Source organism: Semicossyphus pulcher, unplaced genomic scaffold, assembly GCF_022749685.1.
Source record: "Semicossyphus pulcher isolate SPU_LCO1_2020_fin unplaced genomic scaffold, fSemPul1.0.p SCAF_12, whole genome shotgun sequence".
Classification (NCBI taxonomy): domain Eukaryota; kingdom Metazoa; phylum Chordata; class Actinopteri; order Labriformes; family Labridae; genus Semicossyphus; species Semicossyphus pulcher.
The window spans coordinates 29,661,438-29,682,257 of NW_027211626.1; the positions used below are offsets into that span (position 1 = coordinate 29,661,438).

General features: G+C 39.2%; 1 protein-coding gene across 1 annotated transcript in view; it reads right to left on the minus strand.

The window, feature by feature from the left end:
• ltbp1 (latent transforming growth factor beta binding protein 1) overlaps positions 1-20,820 on the minus strand; it is a 111,007-nt gene that overhangs the window by 72,834 nt on the left and 17,353 nt on the right. The window contains exons 3-4 of the mRNA XM_069658258.1: positions 19,355-19,715; positions 4,613-4,758 (exon numbers count right to left, since the gene is read on the minus strand). Coding sequence (XP_069514359.1) covers positions 4,613-4,758; positions 19,355-19,715 — 507 coding nt within the window. The remainder of the gene's footprint in view (positions 1-4,612; positions 4,759-19,354; positions 19,716-20,820) is intronic.

Here is a 20,820-nt window from a genome sequence, read left to right on the forward strand (position 1 = left end):
TACTTGATATAAGTAGGACACTTTAAAGGGTAGATCCAATTTACAGGTGTTGCAAAGTGCTTGACAGGGGTTCTGGTGCAAATGTTATTTGGGCCTAACCTCATGATATACAACGCCCCTCCTCCATCACATAGCTTAACTGTACTTAAGATGGAGGTTAAAAAGTGCAACATTGTCCGGAGCATCAATCCTTGGCCTGGCAAAAATTTAAACTGAACCAGGTCGCTGGGTCCATTTGTTTGGAGAGGAGAAGACCACTGCAGATCATTAGGCTCCTGTTAGAAACCTTGTGATATAAAGATACAGAAGGAATCCTGAACTAGAAACAGGGCCAACATCATGAGTGACAGCTCTGACATCCTTCATTATCAGGATGCTCTTCAAACAGGCAGCATTATCAGATTATATATCATGATAAATATTCTTATAGAACAATATAAAAATATCTTGGTCAGATTTTATTCAAACTGGTTATTTCTCCCTGGTTTCCCCACAACCGTACAGAAGAAGGATTTAAAAGATTTAGAGGCTGCCTTCTCTGCTCTCTATATGTGCCTGTGTCATTTCTCTGTCTACCTTTGATGTCTGGCCATTTCTCTGGCATTTACAAACTGCTGGCTGAAATTAAACCGAGCCGGGGAGGTTGTTTTGAAACTGGGTCGGGGTCTGTTTGAGTCTGCAGTGCTGCAAAGCCAAGCATCAACACTGTTCTGTCTGCTGACCTCCCCATTAATATCCCCAAGTCGGCCCGTCTGGCTGTGGCCACAGGCAGAACCACTCAAACTGCAGTCTTCAGATTTAAAAATATTGACTTATTCATAGATTCATACTGGCGAGTCTGATGTTGGACTCCATCCTTGAATTTATGACAAGCCGCAATAACCAACCATGAGCTGCTGAATTATGGCTGTTGTTGATCTATAAGAGTTTGACTGCCAGCCAAAGTATTTCTCTAAATGGTTTGGGCGGCTCAGAAATGAAAAGTGTCTCATAAAATTGTGTATGATACAAGCCGATGAGGCCCATTTTATAAACCCAAGCCTTATGTAGCTGAAGGTGTGGGGAGGTTTGCTGCATCAGGCATTTGTCAATACGTACAAAGGACTCAGGGAAAATACCACATTGAAAGTCAGCCTCTGGGTCTCTGGCAGTGGTGTAGTCATCAACCATTAAGCACAGGGTTCCACTAAACTGTAAATGGGAGATAATGTGTCTTCTGTAGAAAGGCTGTTAAAAAGCATAAAGACTTAAATGGGGGGGTAGATAACAGGTATTCAGACGCTCCGCTATAGACAGCCTCCCCCCATTCTCAGCCATCCAGGCACTTGTTGTTTCAGCAAATTGAGGGGTTCTCCCCCAGATGACACAGCCATTTTCTTCCATCTCTGCCATCCTCACTCTCACACTCCCTGTCTTTGTCTGAAATTGCTTTCACAAAATGAGACTAATAATTCATTTTCGACAGCTCCGAGCAGCAGGCAATGCTTAAGTCTTTATGCCATTACCGCCAGAGCTGCAATTTGAACAAATCCTGTTACTGCCCAACTCTGGGCTCCACATTCTCTCCATGTCCTCACAGCATTAGAGCAGATGGTATGGCTTTTTGTGCATGTGTGTTTATGTGTGGAAGTAAGGGTTGAAGGTTTTCCATGATTCTAAATGCTAACTTATCAAATTTTCAGATTTTGCTGTCCAGTACCAAGCTTTGACTATATATTCCTTTTTTTTCATTTTAGCACCACACCACCCTCCTATATTAGCCCACATGTGTCTTATATTTCTGACCTGTAAGACACATGTTTATCAGAGTTCTCCATAAGCAACGGGTGTCGGCCTGTCATCTAAACATTTCCAGCTGATTTACTGTTTCAAGTCTGTACTTTAATTTAAAATGTATCATTTAATCAGATAGGCAACTTGACTCACTTGAAACCGTGCAGGAGGGACACATTCTAAAATGTGTCCCTCCTGCACTCAGTTTTTTAAGGTTTTAATCACAAGGTCCTTATTCTGTTGAAGGGAACCTCTACAAATAATTCAGCTCAATATAAAAAAACCCCTGATGAACACTAAATGAATCCAAACCTAAAAAAGAGCGGAGCACCTAGACAATGGCTATCATAAGCTAAGCACCCAAACTCACCTTGCAGCAAATCTCCCATTTTTGATGTAATACTGTTTCATCAGCTGTTTTTATCTGTTTTAATTCTTTGGGTCTATTCGTTTGGTATGAGGAGACCTCTGCAATAAACTCGTCTCCTGGTTAAAACATAGAAATGACACAGCAAAAAGGTCCACTCAGGATCTTCTAGACTAATAATTAAAATTGTGAACTTCAAGGGAGCTGCCCTAAGCCAGGTCTTTATCATACTTTTCCACAGGATAGTTTGCCATAAAAAAATAACTAATAAACACTAATAAAATTACTTATCTGAGATTTTTTCTCATTTTCAAACGTGTACTCTTTGACAGTGTAGTACTTGACACAGTGCAGGTTGGAGGTAATTTATCAGATCACACAGAGTCAGCTCTAGAGCACCAAAAGGCTTTCTGCATTCTTTTATTATATGCATCAGCGCTCTTAAAACCCTGTAAACAGATGTTGATGTGCAAAATTGGTTGAATTGACCTCTTGGAGTTTTGAATCTGAGTGATTATAGTTTGACCACCTTCATTCAGTTGTTCAGTCATGTTGCTGTGTAGAGCAGCTGGGAAGGAAAATCTGTTACACTCAGCCACTTTGGCATGTTGTTACACTGTTGGAAGAACAGGAACATAATTCTTGGACATTTAGTTCCAACATTTGAGCTTTACCTGCTGAACTCCACATGCAGGTCTGCTTATCTTATCTTATCTGATTAATGTGCATTACCTATTTGCAGATGTTGCTGCTGTTTTTTTTTCACTTCTTTAAAACATTTTGCCACACAGGTGATTTTCCTGTATGTTTCATATTTACTGGCACTTTAACAAAAAAAAACTACGAACCCCAGTACAGTGGCTTTTTTCCTCCCTTCTTTTCTAGCCATACAAGCACTATGGCTCTAGGGACGGCAGTGTTGATCTGTCCGACAGTTAGTTCACCACTTTGGTCCCAACGGAAATATCTCCGTTTTGATTGGGTTACCATGAAAATTGGTTCAGTCATTCACAGTCGCCTGAAATCAACCATACTGATATCTCAGTTACCATTATTTTTTTTCTCTAGCATTATCAGCAGGCATAACTAAACAACTGATAAATTATCATAAAATGTCTTACTGATATTCATGCTGCCCAAAGGAGAAATCCTACATGACTTTTCCTCTAGCACCACCATGAGGTTAACATTTAGGGATTTAAGTAAAATGCATCAAAAGTCTGAACTGGTATCAAACAGGCAGCATTATGACTGCATGGTTGGCCACCAGGTCACATGAACAGCATAATGCTTTTTTAACTGTCAAAGGAGATAAAAAGGGAAGGCTGAGCTGTTTCCATCGCTAGAGCAAAAAATGACTGTGGGAAACATCGTCTAACATACAAGTAGTTTAAACTTTGTATTAAACTGTATTAAAAAGTGGATGCTAAGCTAACAAGCAAGGTGCTGTATGTTTAGCGCAGACGTCAAACCTATTTATCAGTGCTAACATATGTAAACAAAGCAAGATTTTTACTCACCAGAAATACCAGACACAGACTTCTCAGACACATAACCTAGCCAATATTTTTGTTCAACAATTGAATGAAAACCTTCTGACACCATAAAATTGGCAGAGAGGTCAAGTTCAGTAATGCGTTGCTGCGGAACCTCTTAGCATAGAGCCTTAATGTAACTTAAATGGGTGATTTATTTAAATTCATCCCCCATACAGTTGTCAATGATATAGAGCAAAATGTTTCTTTGTAATACGCTGTAAAGTGCCTTCAGCATGGGGCCTAACGCTGATTGCCTGATTTTGCCATTCAAGGAAGTGCAGTTTTTGGCAGGTCCCAGCGGCTTGTTTTTTCAGCCCTGCAGGTTTAGTGCTTGGTTTAATCAGATACACAGTTTTCTTTATTTAGTATATGAAGCAGGTAATGACTTGTAATTCTAAGACAGATCAACATTGTCTGATTCATAGCTACACCATTCTCTGTTTAATTATACAGTATATCAAATACCTTTCAAACCAACTAACCGGTATTTGATTTTGACTTGAATATTTACCCTTCAGGACAGTCTGTAAAATGCTCAATCAAACCGTCTTTTCCTTAATCTACCATCCCCAAAGAAACCTCTGTCTATATGAAATTACTGCTCACCATTTAACAAAGTACTCTGTAGTTCCTTTCTTGCAGGCATACTGTGGTTTGAGTGACTCCCATATATTTGTCTGTTTTAGTATTAATGAAAGGGTTGACTGTATTTAATAGTAAGCAGTGATACAAGAACTAATGTGTTCTGTGATGGACCTCAAGTAGCATTGTGACTGTTAAAGTAGATTTTTTAAATCTTAGTGACATTAATAGAAACCAGTTTTTCTGGAGGGCAGGGCATATTTCCCAAAGCATAAGTTTCCACTTTCCAAAAGCATTATTTACGAAGTAATAATGGAAGTAAAAAAGGTGATCTGTAGAGAGACTTACTCACCGTGGATGGGGTTGTGTCCTACTGTTAGGGGGATTGGCCTCTCAGGTTGGGACTGGACATGCGTCTGTGTGTGCGTGGTGTGTGTGTGGTAGTATTTGGGCTTTAGAACATACTGTTGGCTCTGACCTGGGTGCATGGGTCGGATCCTGGTGGGAAAGAAGAACATAATTAGTTGTCGGTCAAAATATGTATACTTTTTAATTATATGGAAACACATTCTTCTCAAAACATTACAAAAAATCTAAGACAAATATCCACAAGCATCAACTTTTGTAGTAGCTTTAAATATCTGTGCCCCCTGCACCTCAACCAAGGGGACAATCTACATAACGTGTTGTATTCATTTAAATCTGTGCTGTCAATATAACAGCAGATGTTTCCTTTAACAGCTGATAGAAAATAGCTGTTGTTACAGCTGTAACCGGAGTGCAGAAAAATAAGGGCAGCTTGGAAGTTATAACCCACAGAGAGATTCACCTTTCGGCCTTCTGTGATTGCTACTAGTAAATGATGGTGAGCTGATCAGCACTGCTTTCTGTGTCCAGTACACACCATGACACAGGTATGTGTAGGCCAGGCACAGCACTGAGCCAAACACTGTAATTCTTTTACAACATAATAACTCTGTTCTGTTGTATCTCAGCACTACAGTTAAAGCAACTGTGAAGTTGCCAAAGAAGTATACAAGAAATCATCCAGGCTTCTCACACAACCAGACAGAAAAACAATACTTGATAACTTTTGCAATACCATAGCATAAAAAAAATAGGTACCAATAATTAATTAAATTTCTTGTTTTTAATTACGATCCTGCACACAGTGCTACAGAAAAAACAGTGATCATTTGAAATTGGCTTTTGATGGCTTGGCTTTAGATTATTTGTTCTCTGCTTTTCTTGAGCAATCCATATCAGGGCTGCTCGATAAATTGCTTAACCATCACAACTGCGATGTGTGCATGTGTGATAGTCGCATCGCAGGGCGTGTGATTGCCAGTGGGATTATCGAGGCAGGCTTTTAGTTTTGTGTAGCTTTTCAGTCTGTGTATTGCCATTATTAGCATGATTAACGCTGTGGTTACATGGTAGCAAAGTGGACGTGCGGCATAGTGTTTACTTTAGTGGCTACAAGGCGTGATGTTGTGTGTTACAATGTTACAATTTCATTTAACAGATGCTTTTGTGCAAAGCAATGTACATCTGAGAGTTAATACAACACAAGCAGCGATCAAGACAGGAGGGAACAAAGTCAGTAAGTGCTAACAAACAGCTTCAAGTGCGACTGGACACTGGTGCTGACAGGCAGCGCACAGGGTGGTTTTTGTTGTTTTGTTTTGTTTTTGTTAATCATCATCAACAACATCAACAAGGTCAATATAGTCATCATCATCACAATGAATATCCTAATCAACATCAACAACATCCTCAATGTCATCATCATCAATATCATTAAGGTCAGAGGTGTTCATGAAAGAGCTGGGTCTTGGTGGAAAGTGACTCTGTGGACCAAATAGAGTTTGGTAAATCATTCCACTACCGGGGGACTACAGATTAGAAGAGTCTAGCTAGCAACTTAGGGCCCTGTTGTGATAGGAGTACCAGGTGCCTTTCAATGGCCATTTTTGTTGCTGTTTTGTAAGGGCCCGATCAGACAGAACGTGTTTTAGCATCTGGGGGCGGCTTTTTTGTCATTGGTTTCAATGAGAGGGACTGTTTTTGCGTGGGCATTTTTCCATTCTGTGTGACTCGCATTTTTGAGGAAATGCTGTGAGTGCCTCGAGTTGAAAAAACTTCATCTCAAAGTAGAAAAGTGCCCGACGTCATTGCCGTTCTTTCTCATTGTCAAATCGGATCAATGTAGAGGCGGGCTTTCTGTCAGTTTACAATATAACGGTTAGGTTAAGGCTGCTGCATTTTGGATCATCTGCAGAGGTTTGAATGTGCATGCAGGAAGGCCTGCCAGTAGGGAGTTGCAGTAGTCAATGCGTGATATTACGAGAGCCTGTACCAGCAGTTGTGTTGTGTTGTGTTCCAGGCAGACTTAGTGGGTATGAATTCAGTTTGTTAAAGCTGGATATTGATCTGTGGTTGCATAGAGGGACTGGCTTGGATGACAAGGAGCTCAGTCTTGGATAGGTTAAGCTGAAGGCGGCGTTCTTTGATCCATTTAGAGATATCGGCAAGGCATGACGAGATCCGTGCCGAGGCTGTAGTGTCGTCTGGTGGGAATGATCCGCATAGTAATAGTATGAGAAACCATGGGAGCGAATATACTCAACTGAAAAGTGTGGCCTTCATTCACACAGTTACTCTGTTCGTGTCTCATCCAGCTCACGGTTCTCCTTTCACACTTCTAAAACAATATCAAATCCAGTCCAGTGATCAGGTGACAAATTCAACCTTTTCAAAGCTTAATGCTCAATTCCCACTGAGACTAATTCATAGTTTCATAATTCTGTGGATTCTTGAGATGTAGTTTGTGGCAATACATTGACAAAACATCAAACAAATTACAATAAATGCAATGGTTCATCACTAACACCGGTCCTTTTTGGCTCAAGGTGTTCAAATGAATTGTAATGCAGCGAACAGAATCCTCTAAAATGTGGTTTCCTCACTTTCCAGACAGCGTATCATAAATCTTTCATTTCAGCTCCATTAGACAGATGGCATAGAACACAGAGCGAGGAAGTTGCATGTAATAAAGGTGTCTTGGCCGATTTTAAACTAAGGATTTAGTGAGCTGAGGGTCTGGGTTGTAACCTTGTGAGGCAGGAGGATGCCCTGATTGCTCATCCTAAACAGAGACAGCAGCGAGTGAAAGTTGAAGTATGATAGCAGAGGGTATTTCTAAGCTTTTACTCCCTGCAGCTGCTGCTTCCTGAGGCAGTGAGTCATCCAGTCTTACTGTACTCTTCACTGCAGCACCAAATGTGGCCTGAGAGAAGTCAGCGCAGTAGGAGAAAAGGGAAAGAGGTCAAATCCTAGAGCAATTAATGGTACAAAGCTACCATATCAAATCTAATTGTACTACTACTCAAAGTCAATATTAACATGTTACCTATACCTATGCTGGTGTAAAACACAGGTGTCAAAGGCTGAACATTAACTAGGTTACTAACGAACTAGGTTGAAGGTTACGTGCGGGGTCCCACAAGGGTCAGTGCTCAGCCCCAGACTGATTATACTGTATATCAATGACATTTTCTATGTGTCTAAACTGTTCAAATTTGTTTTATTTGCAGATGACACAAATATTTACTGCTCTAGTAAAAGTTTGGAACAGCTTCTGAATACAGTGGAAAGTGAACTAAATCTATTAAAGATATGGTTTGATAGTAATAAGCTATCATTGAATTTAAGCAAAACAAAGTTTATACTTTTTGGCAACAGACAATTAAAAAATCAAGTCAAACTCAAGATTAACGATACTGAAATAGAAAGGGCGAATGAAAATAAATACCTGGGTGTGATAATAGATCATAAACTTTGTTGGAAGCCACATATAGATTGCGTTAAAATTAAAATGTCAAAATTCATTGCTATATTACATAAAACTAAGGATATGTCAGAACTTTACTGTTCACATATTGTTCCGTATATGACATATTGTGTGGAGGTATGGGGTAACACTTACAAAACCAACATTATTTCTATTTTTATATTACAGGAGAAATGTATACCAATCGTAAGTCAATCTAACTACTATGAACCAACCAATGCTTTATTTGATAATTTACAGGCTTTTTTTATGATTTAGTTTAGCTAAAAACTGCACAGATAACTTACAAAGCACAAAATAACTTACTTCCAAACTGTATTCACAACAGGTATTCTCAAACAAATAAAGGAATGACACATGTAATGCTGAATTGTGTATCTGTTAAAGGGGTAAACCTGTGGAATAGCTTTGATATAGAATTAAATGTGTTCTTCACTAAGTACATTTTTTAAAAAAAATCAAAAATGAGGTGAAAACAAATATAAAAGTAATATATGATGATTGTTTTTCCTTTTGTTTTTTTTTGTCTTGTCTTTTTGTCTTCTTACTTTGGTATGAACTCTTTTGGAACTGCAGTTTTCTTTTCTTTATTGTAAGAAAAGTTAAGTAATGGAATGGTTGCCAAAGATAATTTGTTGTGTAAAAAGGGTAGGCATAATAAGCCCTAGCTTCAGCCTACACCTTTTCGGTTTGTTTATCCCAAAATGTATTTATTTGTAATGCTTACATAACTTCTGTGGTTCTTTTTAAAGGAGAGAGCTATTGTTAATGCTGACTGAAATAAATAAATACATTTAAAAAACAATCTACTTCCAAGAACATAGACAAATCATCCCCATACTACAAGCCTTGACATAAACATTATGTTCAGTATTGTGTATCACCACCATGCCCAGTGAAGCTTCCATTATCAGCACTCTACCAGCAGACATTTCACTATAGCAGTGAAATATTTCAGGTCTATTACTTATGGAAAGGAACAGAATCTTAAGTCACCAACATAGTCAGAATTGATTTTGAAAAGGTTTTGGACTTTGTGCGTCTTGCCATGTTTCAAGATGGGACTATTTGTGAATTACTTTTGTGTGCTTTTATTTTAATTATAGTAAGTCTATTTCAGCCCTTAGACCCTGGCATGGACATGACATGAACATCCAGTATCTATGTGTGATCATCAGTGTTTAGGCAGCTGTTAGTGATGGGAACTGCCAGGCATCCTCTACATCCTATAATATTAATAGTAATGGTGTGAGTGCCAGCTGTCTGCTTGGAGATTTATAACCCTGTTTACATCCTTTATCTTCTCAGTTAGGTCTAAGTTAGTCTAGCCTGACAGCTTCTCTCGCCCAAATGGGCCACGTGCTCTGAATTGTAGTCTTGTGGAATTGTAGTCTGACATTAGTGGAGACAAGCAGCCATCTCAACTTCAGTTACAGACAATTTCTATCCAAGAGATAGAGGGAAAGGGTGTTGCAGGGGATTATTTTGTGTTAACAAAGTATGAAATGGGAATTATAATTGCTACAACTTGTCAAAATTCGTCCATCTATCAAAGGGGAACCTCATGGTCCCCTCGATTCTGGATATCTTTACTCACCTGGAACCACAGTTGGAATGGGTCCAAGTATGCTCCTGTTTATTTTTTAGAGAATTCAGGTCCATGGGTCAATACAGTGTGTCTTTACCATGAGTGGATCCATGTGGACATGCTTCTTTTTAGTTGTCTCTCAATATGGCTGTATTTAGGGCTGGGCAATATGGGAAAAATCCTATATCACAATATAGGAGTTTTCATATCTAGATAACGATATATATCACGATATAGTTTGTTTTCTGGTAATTTGACAAATAATTAGTCTGTATGAAAAAAACACATAGTAAAGCCTATTTTTGGATAATCCTGTATGAATTAAATACTTGACAAATAAAAAGTATTTAAATAAAGAGCATTTTCCTATTTTATTGAGGACTTTAGGGTTAGCCCTAGCCTTCAATATGAAAATATAACGTATTGATCTCTGACAGCAATATTAACATCTCTTCCTGTAGAGAATGTCAAAGGCATGGAAAGTAACATGGAAAGTAACACTTCCGGTGTTATTTTTCAAAGTAAAAGCCTGATGTAGCATTATTATTTACATTTCTAGGACGTTGTTCAGTAGATCACTCGCAAGGCTCCTTATTGCGGTTCCTGCTTAATTTTCTTTGAAATAAAACATAGTCATAAGTCTCACGTAGGCCAGAACCTACATTACGTTCGTAAAACATGAATTAATAACAAGATTGCAGAGGTAACTCTGGCGCGATCTCTCTCTCTCTCCCCATCTCGACTTATACTTATACTGGACTGGATTCTAGTTATCCTGGGGTCTATATTAGGCTTCATCTGATTTTTATTAGTTTTAGATTCACTCCTTCAGACTTCTACTCAAAAGTTTTTTGCAACAAGCAACGTAGCTCGATAGATGGCAATGTCTATTTGGTTGTAATTGAAATAGGTTACTAAATATTGGTGGGATTAACATGGAATACTGTACAGAGATACACTGTATAAAGAGAAGTATTCTTAGTAACCATGGTGACATCTAGAGTAATAGAAGTTTGGTTCATGTGAAATGTCTCAACAACTATTTGATGGATTGCCAACAAATGTGGTTTGGGAATTCAAGATCCCCTAAAGATGAATGCTTAAGAAGTTCTGGCATTTCATCAGGTCAAATTTAGGTCTTATTCTATTTATGGTTTATCACCAAGTACAAGCAAAACATTTTCATCAGATGTAGGTATATTTTCTGTAAAGTGATGGCAAATATTAGTATGCAAACACACAATAAAATGGTTATGGTCAATATGGTCCCTGCTTTGCATCAGCACGTAAAAGGATGGGTCACAATTCGTCAAGTCTGTATCAAAACAAAAGTCAGAGGCCAATACAAACACTGCAAAAGATTTTACTCCCTGTAAGCATTGGTCCTGTTTATATATATTTATGTGAAGACTTGACTGTTGTTTAAAGACTTATAATTTGGTCACCATGAGCGTGTCAGCATGCTTTTATTGAAATCCAGCTCAAAGCATCACAGTAACTAAAAACAACACATGGGAAATCAAGACTAAACCACTACTCTCATGACAATGTAGGAGGGCAAAACTGGTTAAGGGGTCGACAGAACATTAAACAAAAAGCATATTTTTTTAAGATTGAACACTGGTGGAAATATGATATAGCCTACACTGAAGTTATCCAATGAGAGATACAAGGAGAGTCCAGGGCTAAAGACAGGAGATGATGGACATGGAGGATGAGCCATTTTTTCATCCCAGGTGTATTTTCATCCCATTCATATGATAGGCCCCCTGCCACAGTAAAAATAAACAGAAAGGGATAGTCTTGTAAATAGCTCTGCTATGACCCTGTAATGTTAAAATAGCTCTATGTTTAGGTTATGTAACAATGCAAAAGGCATGTGAATCTCTTTTATGATACACAATAATGTGTTCACATGTATTATAGTGTTTATAGGATGTTATTTCAATAGTCATAGAATCATCCTCTGGTTTAACCTTTTGAACATGTTCATGAATATTAGTGTTTCTGTGTTCAAGTATTCTCATGGTGAACATGAATGTGTGTGTAAACATGGTTGTGTGCATGCATGTTTACACAAGTCCAAGTACAGTGTATATATACACTGGCATGTAGTGTTGGGGGGGGGGGGGGGGGGGGGGAATCTATATTCAGTCAGGCACAGAGAGCATGTTTTTAGCAGTAGTTTACTAGTGTACCAGATCTTCAGCATAGAAGAATGTTTTCATTTTCAGTTATTTCTGTTACATGAATTGTTTAAACACGTAGCATGGACCTCTGACTGTCAAGGTTTAGTTTCATGGTTATTTACAGCTGTGTCTCTGCCTCATTAAATGAGTAGCCCAAAATATGGCTTGTCAGCTTCACCAGTGAAGCAGTGAAGTTATGTTCATCAGCCGCTAACTTTTTCTGTTCTGTTGATTCTTGTTGAACAGTGGGTTTATCAATCATTAATCAATAATTCTGCATTGACAACTGCTACCTGCTCTGCCAAACACCACCTGCCATGAAATACACTTAGAAGTGTTTGTAGTTGTATCTTTTCCCATTGAAAAAGATAGACTAGCTAACTAGGCAGACCCTTTCTGAATCCAGCTCTGTACTGTGATCCACTAATTGAGGCAATTTGTCAGATTCCACAAGACAGAGATTTTTGGCAGTACAGTTGCAGCTAATTCAGTAACGTTGCTTTTCTGTCTCTCATGAAGCTCATTTCCAGCCTATTATGAAAAAATTAGAGATTTTGTAGTGTGTAGTTGAACTCCCCAACACCTGTAAACACACTTTCATTTTTAAAATCACCGGAGCTCCCTTTTAACAAAAGGATATGCTGCATGGAATAGTCCAAGAGAAACCATTTTACTTCAGTAAGTTAACACGTTATCCACGTTTCTGAACTGCCAGTGTTCCAACACTGACAAGCAATCACATCTAGGGACTCAATCTAGTAAATGTTGCAGAATTATAAGTCTGGAGGGGTGTTTACAGTGTTGCAAAACTACTAAACAATGAGGGGTTTCATTATTGTCTGTGCTTTATGTGCACAAAATGTTATAGTACCAGATTTCTATAGAAGTTTGCTCCCTAATTTGGCAACAACAAAGAGCTTCAAACCTGAGCTATGACACAGAAACAGAGATGGAAAGAGAGAAGAGAAGTTATAAACATAAGATCTCATTCCAGTCTCAACAAAATATCTGGAATAACGGCCTGTGTTGGCAAAGCCTGAGCCATTAAATGAAAAAAGTAAGAAAAGAGTTTGGAGAGTTCCAAGGAATGGTTACAAGAGCCTTCTAGTCCTAAGTATCAGAGAGGAGATTTCGATCATGTCCACATAAACAGATCAATGAGTCAGGGTTGAGGGAGTGAGGCGTGTGTATATGTGTGAAAGGGGCCGAATCTGTTCAGTCCCGGCCTTCATAGCTCTGGCCGCAATCATAATCCACAGCCGACCTCTACACTCGTCCAAATCTTCTTCCCCATGGGAGCTGAAATACTCTGGACTACCATAATAAACCCACTGAACCTGCAAGGAGGGAAAGGAAGAATATCTCTGCACTATATGTGAAGGGTTTCATCCTGGCAACTGTCTGTTTGACTGAATTTTGCCTTTTTAACAACCTGCTGAAATGATGAGACCTGTCCCTGATTGATTCATTCCAACGGGGTGATACTTATTACGCAAAGTATATGATTTTTTTTTTTTTAAAGCTAGGGTAGGCAAATTTGGTACAAAAATCTAATTGTAGAACTACAAAAAACAGCAGAAGCGCTGTAAAAAATGTAGTCATATAGCAACAGTAAAAGACCGTAAAATCACTGTAGTAAATACATTGAATTACAGTAAATCAAGGAACAGTACAAAACTTTAAATTGTATGGTCAAAATATGTAGAAAACACAAAACTTTAAAAACGTGTAAAATAAATGGGAAAATACCGTACTGTCAGAAGCGTGAAATTTCCCTAAAATTGACGTTATTATACATAAGTTACAGATTTTGCTGATGTGTACATTTAAATTTACAATTTACATTACAAAAACCGTAAACCATTTAGCTAAGACATACAGAAACAACTTATTCAAAATATGGTATGTATTTGAAAAAACACATTTCTTTTCAAATTATATAATTTACTCTTATTTTATGTAATGTCTTAGTAAATATGGATCTAATCTTACACTTGATGCACTAGAAAACTATTGTCTTATGATTGTATTTTACCGTAAATGACACTGTTTTCTTTTTGCAGTGTAGGCTTGATATTAAAATATGCGATTGGCGAGAAAAAGCCAGAGCAACTCCCCCCAAACACATGGAGGTTCTCTGCATTACTTACAGTGCAGGTCACGTTTATGTTTGTAAATGATGCCAAATTAATTGAAAAAAAAAAAGGACTATTTTCTCATCAGTTTCTGGCATAACATCCGTTGCAATCATCACTTTTTTGATTACTTTGATTCCTTCCATTCATCTGTTTCTGTAAACATTGTCCAGTATTGGAGTCGAGGCTGAGGTGGCAGCAAGGTAAGAAAGCCCAGACAGCCTTCTCCTTAGCAACATGCTCCAGCTCTTTCAGGAGGATCCTGAGGTGTGATATGGAATATGTTATCCCTCAAGCATGTTCCCAGTTAGTCCTATGGTCTCTGCCCAGTAGGACGTTCCCAGAAAATCCCCAGAGGGAGGGCTCCTGGAGGTATCCATAATAAGACACCCAGCAGGCTCAACTGGTTCCTTACAGTGGGAAAAGCTGCAGTTCTGCTCTGAGTTTCTCTTAATGGCTGACCCCCTCACACTGTCTATAAGCGTCAGCTCCAACACCCTGTGACGGAAACTCATTTCAGCTGCCTAAAGCCATGATCACAGTGCGCATGCGCCGACCGTGCATGCAGGCTGTACGGTTGCTTCCCCCGAGATGCACTACAGAAAGTCAGACTCCTCCCCTCTGACTGTCTGACACTTATTCACAACTGTGCAACATTTAATGTATATATTATTCACAGTATACTGTATATAAATCACTGTATATATAACTCACATATTTACTTATGTCTGTATATATAATTAATATATTTTGGTCTCTGTCTTCCTGTCAGTACAGTAAGCTCATGACCAAAGTTGTGACAGCAGAGTTTGAATGTGGACTTTCTAGTAAATTAAAAAAGGTTTGACTTGTGGCTTAGTTACCTTTTCTACGTTCTTTCACTGCTGTATGCCTGTATGAGAACCAATGCTTCACCAATTCAACTATCTATCTCACTGTTTCACTGTATGACCACCAACTGCACCGTTTGAACTTCTTGAACTGGTTATGAGGGTATAGCCATCTCCTTTTTTCTTCTTTAGCCAGAAAGCTACTGAAAACATATCTAAAACCTGAAAAGGTTTCTATTTGTACTTGTAAAGAGGGAAAGTTGCAGATGCAGCCGTCTGGAGAAAATTTGGTGTAATGTATCTACATCAGAGTAGACTTCATATTTGGCAGCCTTTCACCATGTGACCTTTATGAAATGCTTAAATTACAACATGTCAGTAAAGTGTGGCACAGTTTCAGGTATTTTTTTAAATGTGTCAAACGGTTTAAATTGAAATTTGTTGAAGCACCCTATTTTGAACTAACAGTTTGATCAAACTTCATTTAGAAAAAATTAAAAATCCAGTTTCAAAACCTTAAAAACAAGAGCAGGGCAAGTTGCTCATAGTTGTGGATGAGCATTTTAAAGTCTGATAAGAATAGAGGAGTTTTTTTGTCTTCAGTAAATGTAATGTTCAGAAAAACACTCTCTCATATGCTCCAAAATTTATAATAATATAAAAAGTTATTTAAGATTAGTGTCATTGTTCTGCGCTTCCTCTGACCACCCTTTTCCCTTCTAATCAGACTGGGCCTCTATCAAACTACTGGGGACTAAACCTCCACATTGTATTCAGTGTTTTTCAAAGCATGAACACAAATCCTAAACCTTACCACAAAATTTTGCTTTTACTCTCATTTAGACTGCAAACATCCATTTACAAAAAAGTTAACATATTGGGAAGTTTAATAAGCATATCAAATAGAGTTCACCATCTAGTTCTTCAGATCAGTCCCAAATTGCAGCTCATCAACACTACAGTGGAGAACATCTGAGAAGGTTCTCCAGGGTCAGAGACTCCTGCGGAAGTAATGGGCCTACACTAAATGCAGTTTATCAAACCACAAGTTTGATACTCCAACAAAGTGTCATCAGGAAACTGTTTACTAAGTTACCTGAAAAATGGCTGAGTAAATCCCAGCACCTCCTTAACACAGGACATTGATGTAAAGGCCTGTTCTAGTTTTGACTAAGAAAAGCTAACAATATAACTTCCATTAGCCTGCATCTTGAAAATAAAGAGTATTTGTCATTTGTTTAATAGCCTAAAACATTCTATGTCTCTGGTAACTCGTAACTGACAACTAGTTGTGTGAATTATGTCTCATCTGTCAGGAACAAAGGCGGAAGTCGCTTAACGGTTCAGACTAATGGAGATTGTTTTTTTCCACAGTACAAGACATGTACCTCTATGTATGTGAAAGAACTGTGCCGTCCTTTTATCACTGCTCTGAATAACTCTCTCTGATATATTTCCAAATTCTTCAAGTTCTTTAAGAGCAGTGTCATCTCTCTCCACTTCCTCTGACCGCCCTTTCCCCTTCTTATCAGCCCAGGCCTCTCAAACGTCTGAGGTTCAAACCTCCACAATGTATTCAGTGATGTTCTTAAATGAGGATGTGTCCTTTATCAAAACAAACAAGAGGGCAATTCTTAACCTCAATCAAGTTTTTGTTGCTAAACCAAATCAAACTTTTACCAGGTCTAAAACCTCCAGAAATAAGAACAGCCAAAATAATGATTTACAGTCTTGTGTGACAAGTAAGGGATAATGAACAGTGAGCCAGTTTTAATAACAGATGGGACCCAGAAAGGGTAATGAAGAATGCTGGTCTTTCCGTGTAAATTCTTCTTCTTTACCTTTTGGTTAATGAAAAAAACAGAGCAGAACTCTCCAACTTAATGTTTTCTGTCTGAGTGTCCTAACTGGTTAAACGTATTCAGTGACACATGGTTTTGAGGGTCATAGCATAGGTCACTGAAAAAAACACTGTGTTAGTGATAGCCTATGTCGAAATAACAACCCAAGAAATGTATTAGGATATCAAATCTGTAATCTCTTTAAATTAACACTGATTGTACACACAATGTAATAAAAATTATACTTTTCAATCTCTTTAACTCTATTGCAAATACGAACCATTCCTTACCTTGGGTTTATTGCCCTATTTCTTATCCTATCAGATGACATAACTGCTCTGTTTCTAGAGCCAATAGCAGACCAGCTCCTTGTGAGAGATAAATCCCTGCTTCAAATTGAGAGCAGCTTTCGAGGACACTGATCTGGTAGCAATTACTTGTGCCTGTGCAGCGCATGAAAAAACCCTCTGACATTTTACAGAGTGCATGTAAGACACAGCACATAAAATATATTCATTACAATTTCAAATATAATTCATCAGTAAGTGAAGTCTGGCCTGATCTGTGCCACGGTAATTGGACTCTGTGCAAGGGGATTTTGGATGTTCCGTGAAAATGCTGCAGTAAAGTGAGCAGAAAAGCAGGGATTTGTTTTGGGTCTACACACCTGTGGGACCTGTCAAGACATTGGGGCAGTTTTTACTGTATCTGATGTGACTGAACGTTCTCCAGTCGTCTGCCGTGGTGACAGCAAAAACAAACTAAAAGTTAACCACAGCAGGAGTTAGTAGCATTTCAGCTCCACTTATGAAAGCGCAGGGAGAAATTCTACCCATTATTTAACTGACGGATGGTGATAATGAGACTGTACTGGCCAGGCAAACTGAAATAACACAGCGTAAATAGTGAGACATCCGTGTTTAAAAAAACCAATATTCAGCGATCGTGTAGATTTGGCTGGCAGGTCTTACCATTCACCAAGCTGTCACGGAGTCAGCGTGCTACTAAATACACAGCCTGTGTGATTATCACCAGATGAAGACTCATACCAGGTTAGGGAAATGTTTGACAGAAAGTACCTTACTGGAGCCAGTAAATTATGAAAAGGTGTTAAACAAAGGCATAAATGTGTGAATTTATTGTGTATATCAGATTTCCCATGTCCTGTAAATGGAGATAATTAGCCAAAAATGGAGGGCCAAGATGTGAGAGGAGTGGGCTTTCAGCACAGAGGAGCATTGGTATAAATTCAGAACTGTGAAAATGTGGCAAAGTAAAGTAAACACACATCTGCATGTTAATGTGGACGTGAACCTGGACTGAGCCAACAGTACAAACATCACCATGGTTCTTCTCCTCAGGACACTCGAGTCCTTTGATGTGGAATTCACAACAGTGGTCTTCTCTACCTAGAGCCCAGATCTTTAACATCTTTAACCCACTGCATGCAGTCTGTTAAGTCACTTTCTATCGCTGAATGAGGTAACACAATGGTGATTGAGCCTATGACCCAGTGATGAAAGCCTTTTTACAGCCCATTTGCAGTATTACAGTCTGGGCGTCTGTGGTGACTTTCGCAGTAAAAATCACAAGTGGCGCCCAGTTAGTGACGCGCTTTCCATCACCCAGCAGTGGTTGGTCTGCCAGAGAGGGTAGGCGGAGCTAAGCGGCTGCTTTTCCGGTCTCTGCAAGTGTTGCGAGTAAACAGTAATCTACTATGGCTGAACAAACAAAGAAAAGATGGATGACTACAGATACAACTTCAACAATAAGTGAAAAACAAAAAAAAGGAACAAATTCGACGCTCAGATGAAGCAAACACATGCACCACTGTCTGGATATCTGGGAAGTCTGCTCCCGCAATTGCCGTTTATCACCATAGGTGCTGCCAAAGAGAACGAAACTGAGATCTTCGAGATTAGCACTTTGAGGCACGGATACAGGCCAGCTTTGAGTCTCATTTGGGCAAGTGCAGAACTCTTGTCTGAACTGCATTGTGAACTGATACGTTTTTTGTCCACTGCCTGCTTCCTAGTCTTTGTAAAGTGGAATGGTCTGATATCTTTCTCCTGTGACCTCAATTCTTCAGCTGATAGCCAACAAATGTTGTGTTGGCTAGAATTTATTTTTAATCAGACCATTTTTATGCTTCCACACCTGTGCAGTATGTGTTGACTTATAAAGTACACTAAATCACAAAAATCTGAAATGGGTTTGTGCACATTGCATGATTAACTGTAAGGCCTTCTCTTATTCTCATTTGTTTCCTAAATTTTTTTTTTTTTAAATAGTACGAGCTATGAGAGCATGAGGCACTATTTTTCTGTGTTCAAAGGTAGTGAGTGATCAGTCATTTATGTGGTTTTGTTCACCTTTTGAATTTGCAGTTAATTAAACCCATTTTCTTTAGCTCCTGTTCAAAAAGGTAACCTACCACTCTACCATGCTGTGCTTTACAGCAACAATCTGTACCCTGGAAATGCTTCGGTGGAGAGTTACAAGTAGCTGAAATCTATGGACAACTTGGCAGTGGCAGAGTGGCCTAGTGACCTTCTCTAGTAAACTAACTGTGAAGATGGTAGAAGGCAGCATGAGGCTCCGCTGATTTTTACTGAACAATTAAAGGTTGAATCAAAGGGTAGTTAAAGTGGTACTTACTGCTGCTGGATGTGCTGTTGGATGTAATGTGGTCTTACAAGCTGAGGGGCCGGCTTGACAGTTAGTTTCATCTGGGCCATGTTGCTCGGCGGAGAGGGGGCAGAAGCATAACCACTGGGAGACACTTGCTGAGGTATGGGCCGCTGGGGGACCACATTGTGTCCGTTTGTGTGACCAGTTGTGTGTCCATTTGTGTGACCAGTGGTGTGCCCGTTGGTGGGTCCATTCCCGGGCACTGCTGGAAAGGGGTGTGTGGGTACCGCCTTCTGTTCGCATGCCTTCCCATTCGAGCCAGGCTTGCAGACACAGAGCTGAGGCCTCAGGCACATTCCTCCATTCTGGCATTGAGGGATGCAATTGGCTACAGCATAAAACCCAGACAGAGGAGAGAGAGAGAGAGAGAAGAGAGGAGAGAGAGAAGAAAAGAAAGAGGAAGGAGAGACAGATGGAGAATGAAATTGAGGTAAGAGGTCACACATACTAACAAAGGGAAATAGATAAAAGTAAATGGATAAAGAGTACTTTTTCATGACTTTAAACACACACTTATGCATATTGCACCTCATTCATTATAGTATGACAAAGGGCTTGAATCATACTGTATGTTATATATCATCGCCGTTTCAAATGTATAGTTATAAGCGAAAATTCAAACCTTTTAACTCTTTTTAGGCTGGTGGGAGGGTCCTAGGACTAAGACTGTTTAAAGCCCCCGTGAGGAGTTTTTCACTGGTTATGAAACAGACTGAAATTTATTCTGATTTCTATATAGTTATTTTTAATGCCTGAAACTGCTGGTGTCAGACAAAGTGATAAACTGCATGCTGCATTTGTTTACATTTTCCAGGGCAACAATTTAAAGTGAGTGATACATATGAATGTTAAAGAAAGCAGGATTAACAAGATTTTTTGTTAAAAAACACCACTGAAGCATGTACAGGACAAAATCAGCAAAGCGATAAGAGGTACAGCTTTGTCCACAGGGGGCGCCAAAATCGGCACAAACCGAAGGTTCCTCGCAGGAGCTTTAAGTGACAGAGGTGTGTTGTGTGTGTGTCCTACGTTGTATATTTCGGCAGTTCCTCCATAAAAAGTAAGTTAATTGTAACAGACAAAAAGGAGATATATCTGCCCGCCATCCTCTGCTTCCTTTATTGTTCCGTTTGTTCTACAATGTTTTTGACATATTTGATCAAGGAGAGGCTGTACGGTGGTGCAGTGGTTAGTCTTGTCGCATCACAGGAGGAAGGTCCCCGGTTTGGCCATTGGGGCTTGCGCATGTTCTCCCCATGCATGCGTGGGTTCTCTCCGGGTACCCAGGCTTCCTCCCACAGTTCAAAGACATGCTTGTTAGGTTCGAATGATTGTTTGTCTCCATGTGTGTGATATGTGTGTGATTGACTGGCCCTGGATTGATCGCACCCTGTCTCTCGTACAATGGCAGCTTGGATCGTCTCCACCTCCCC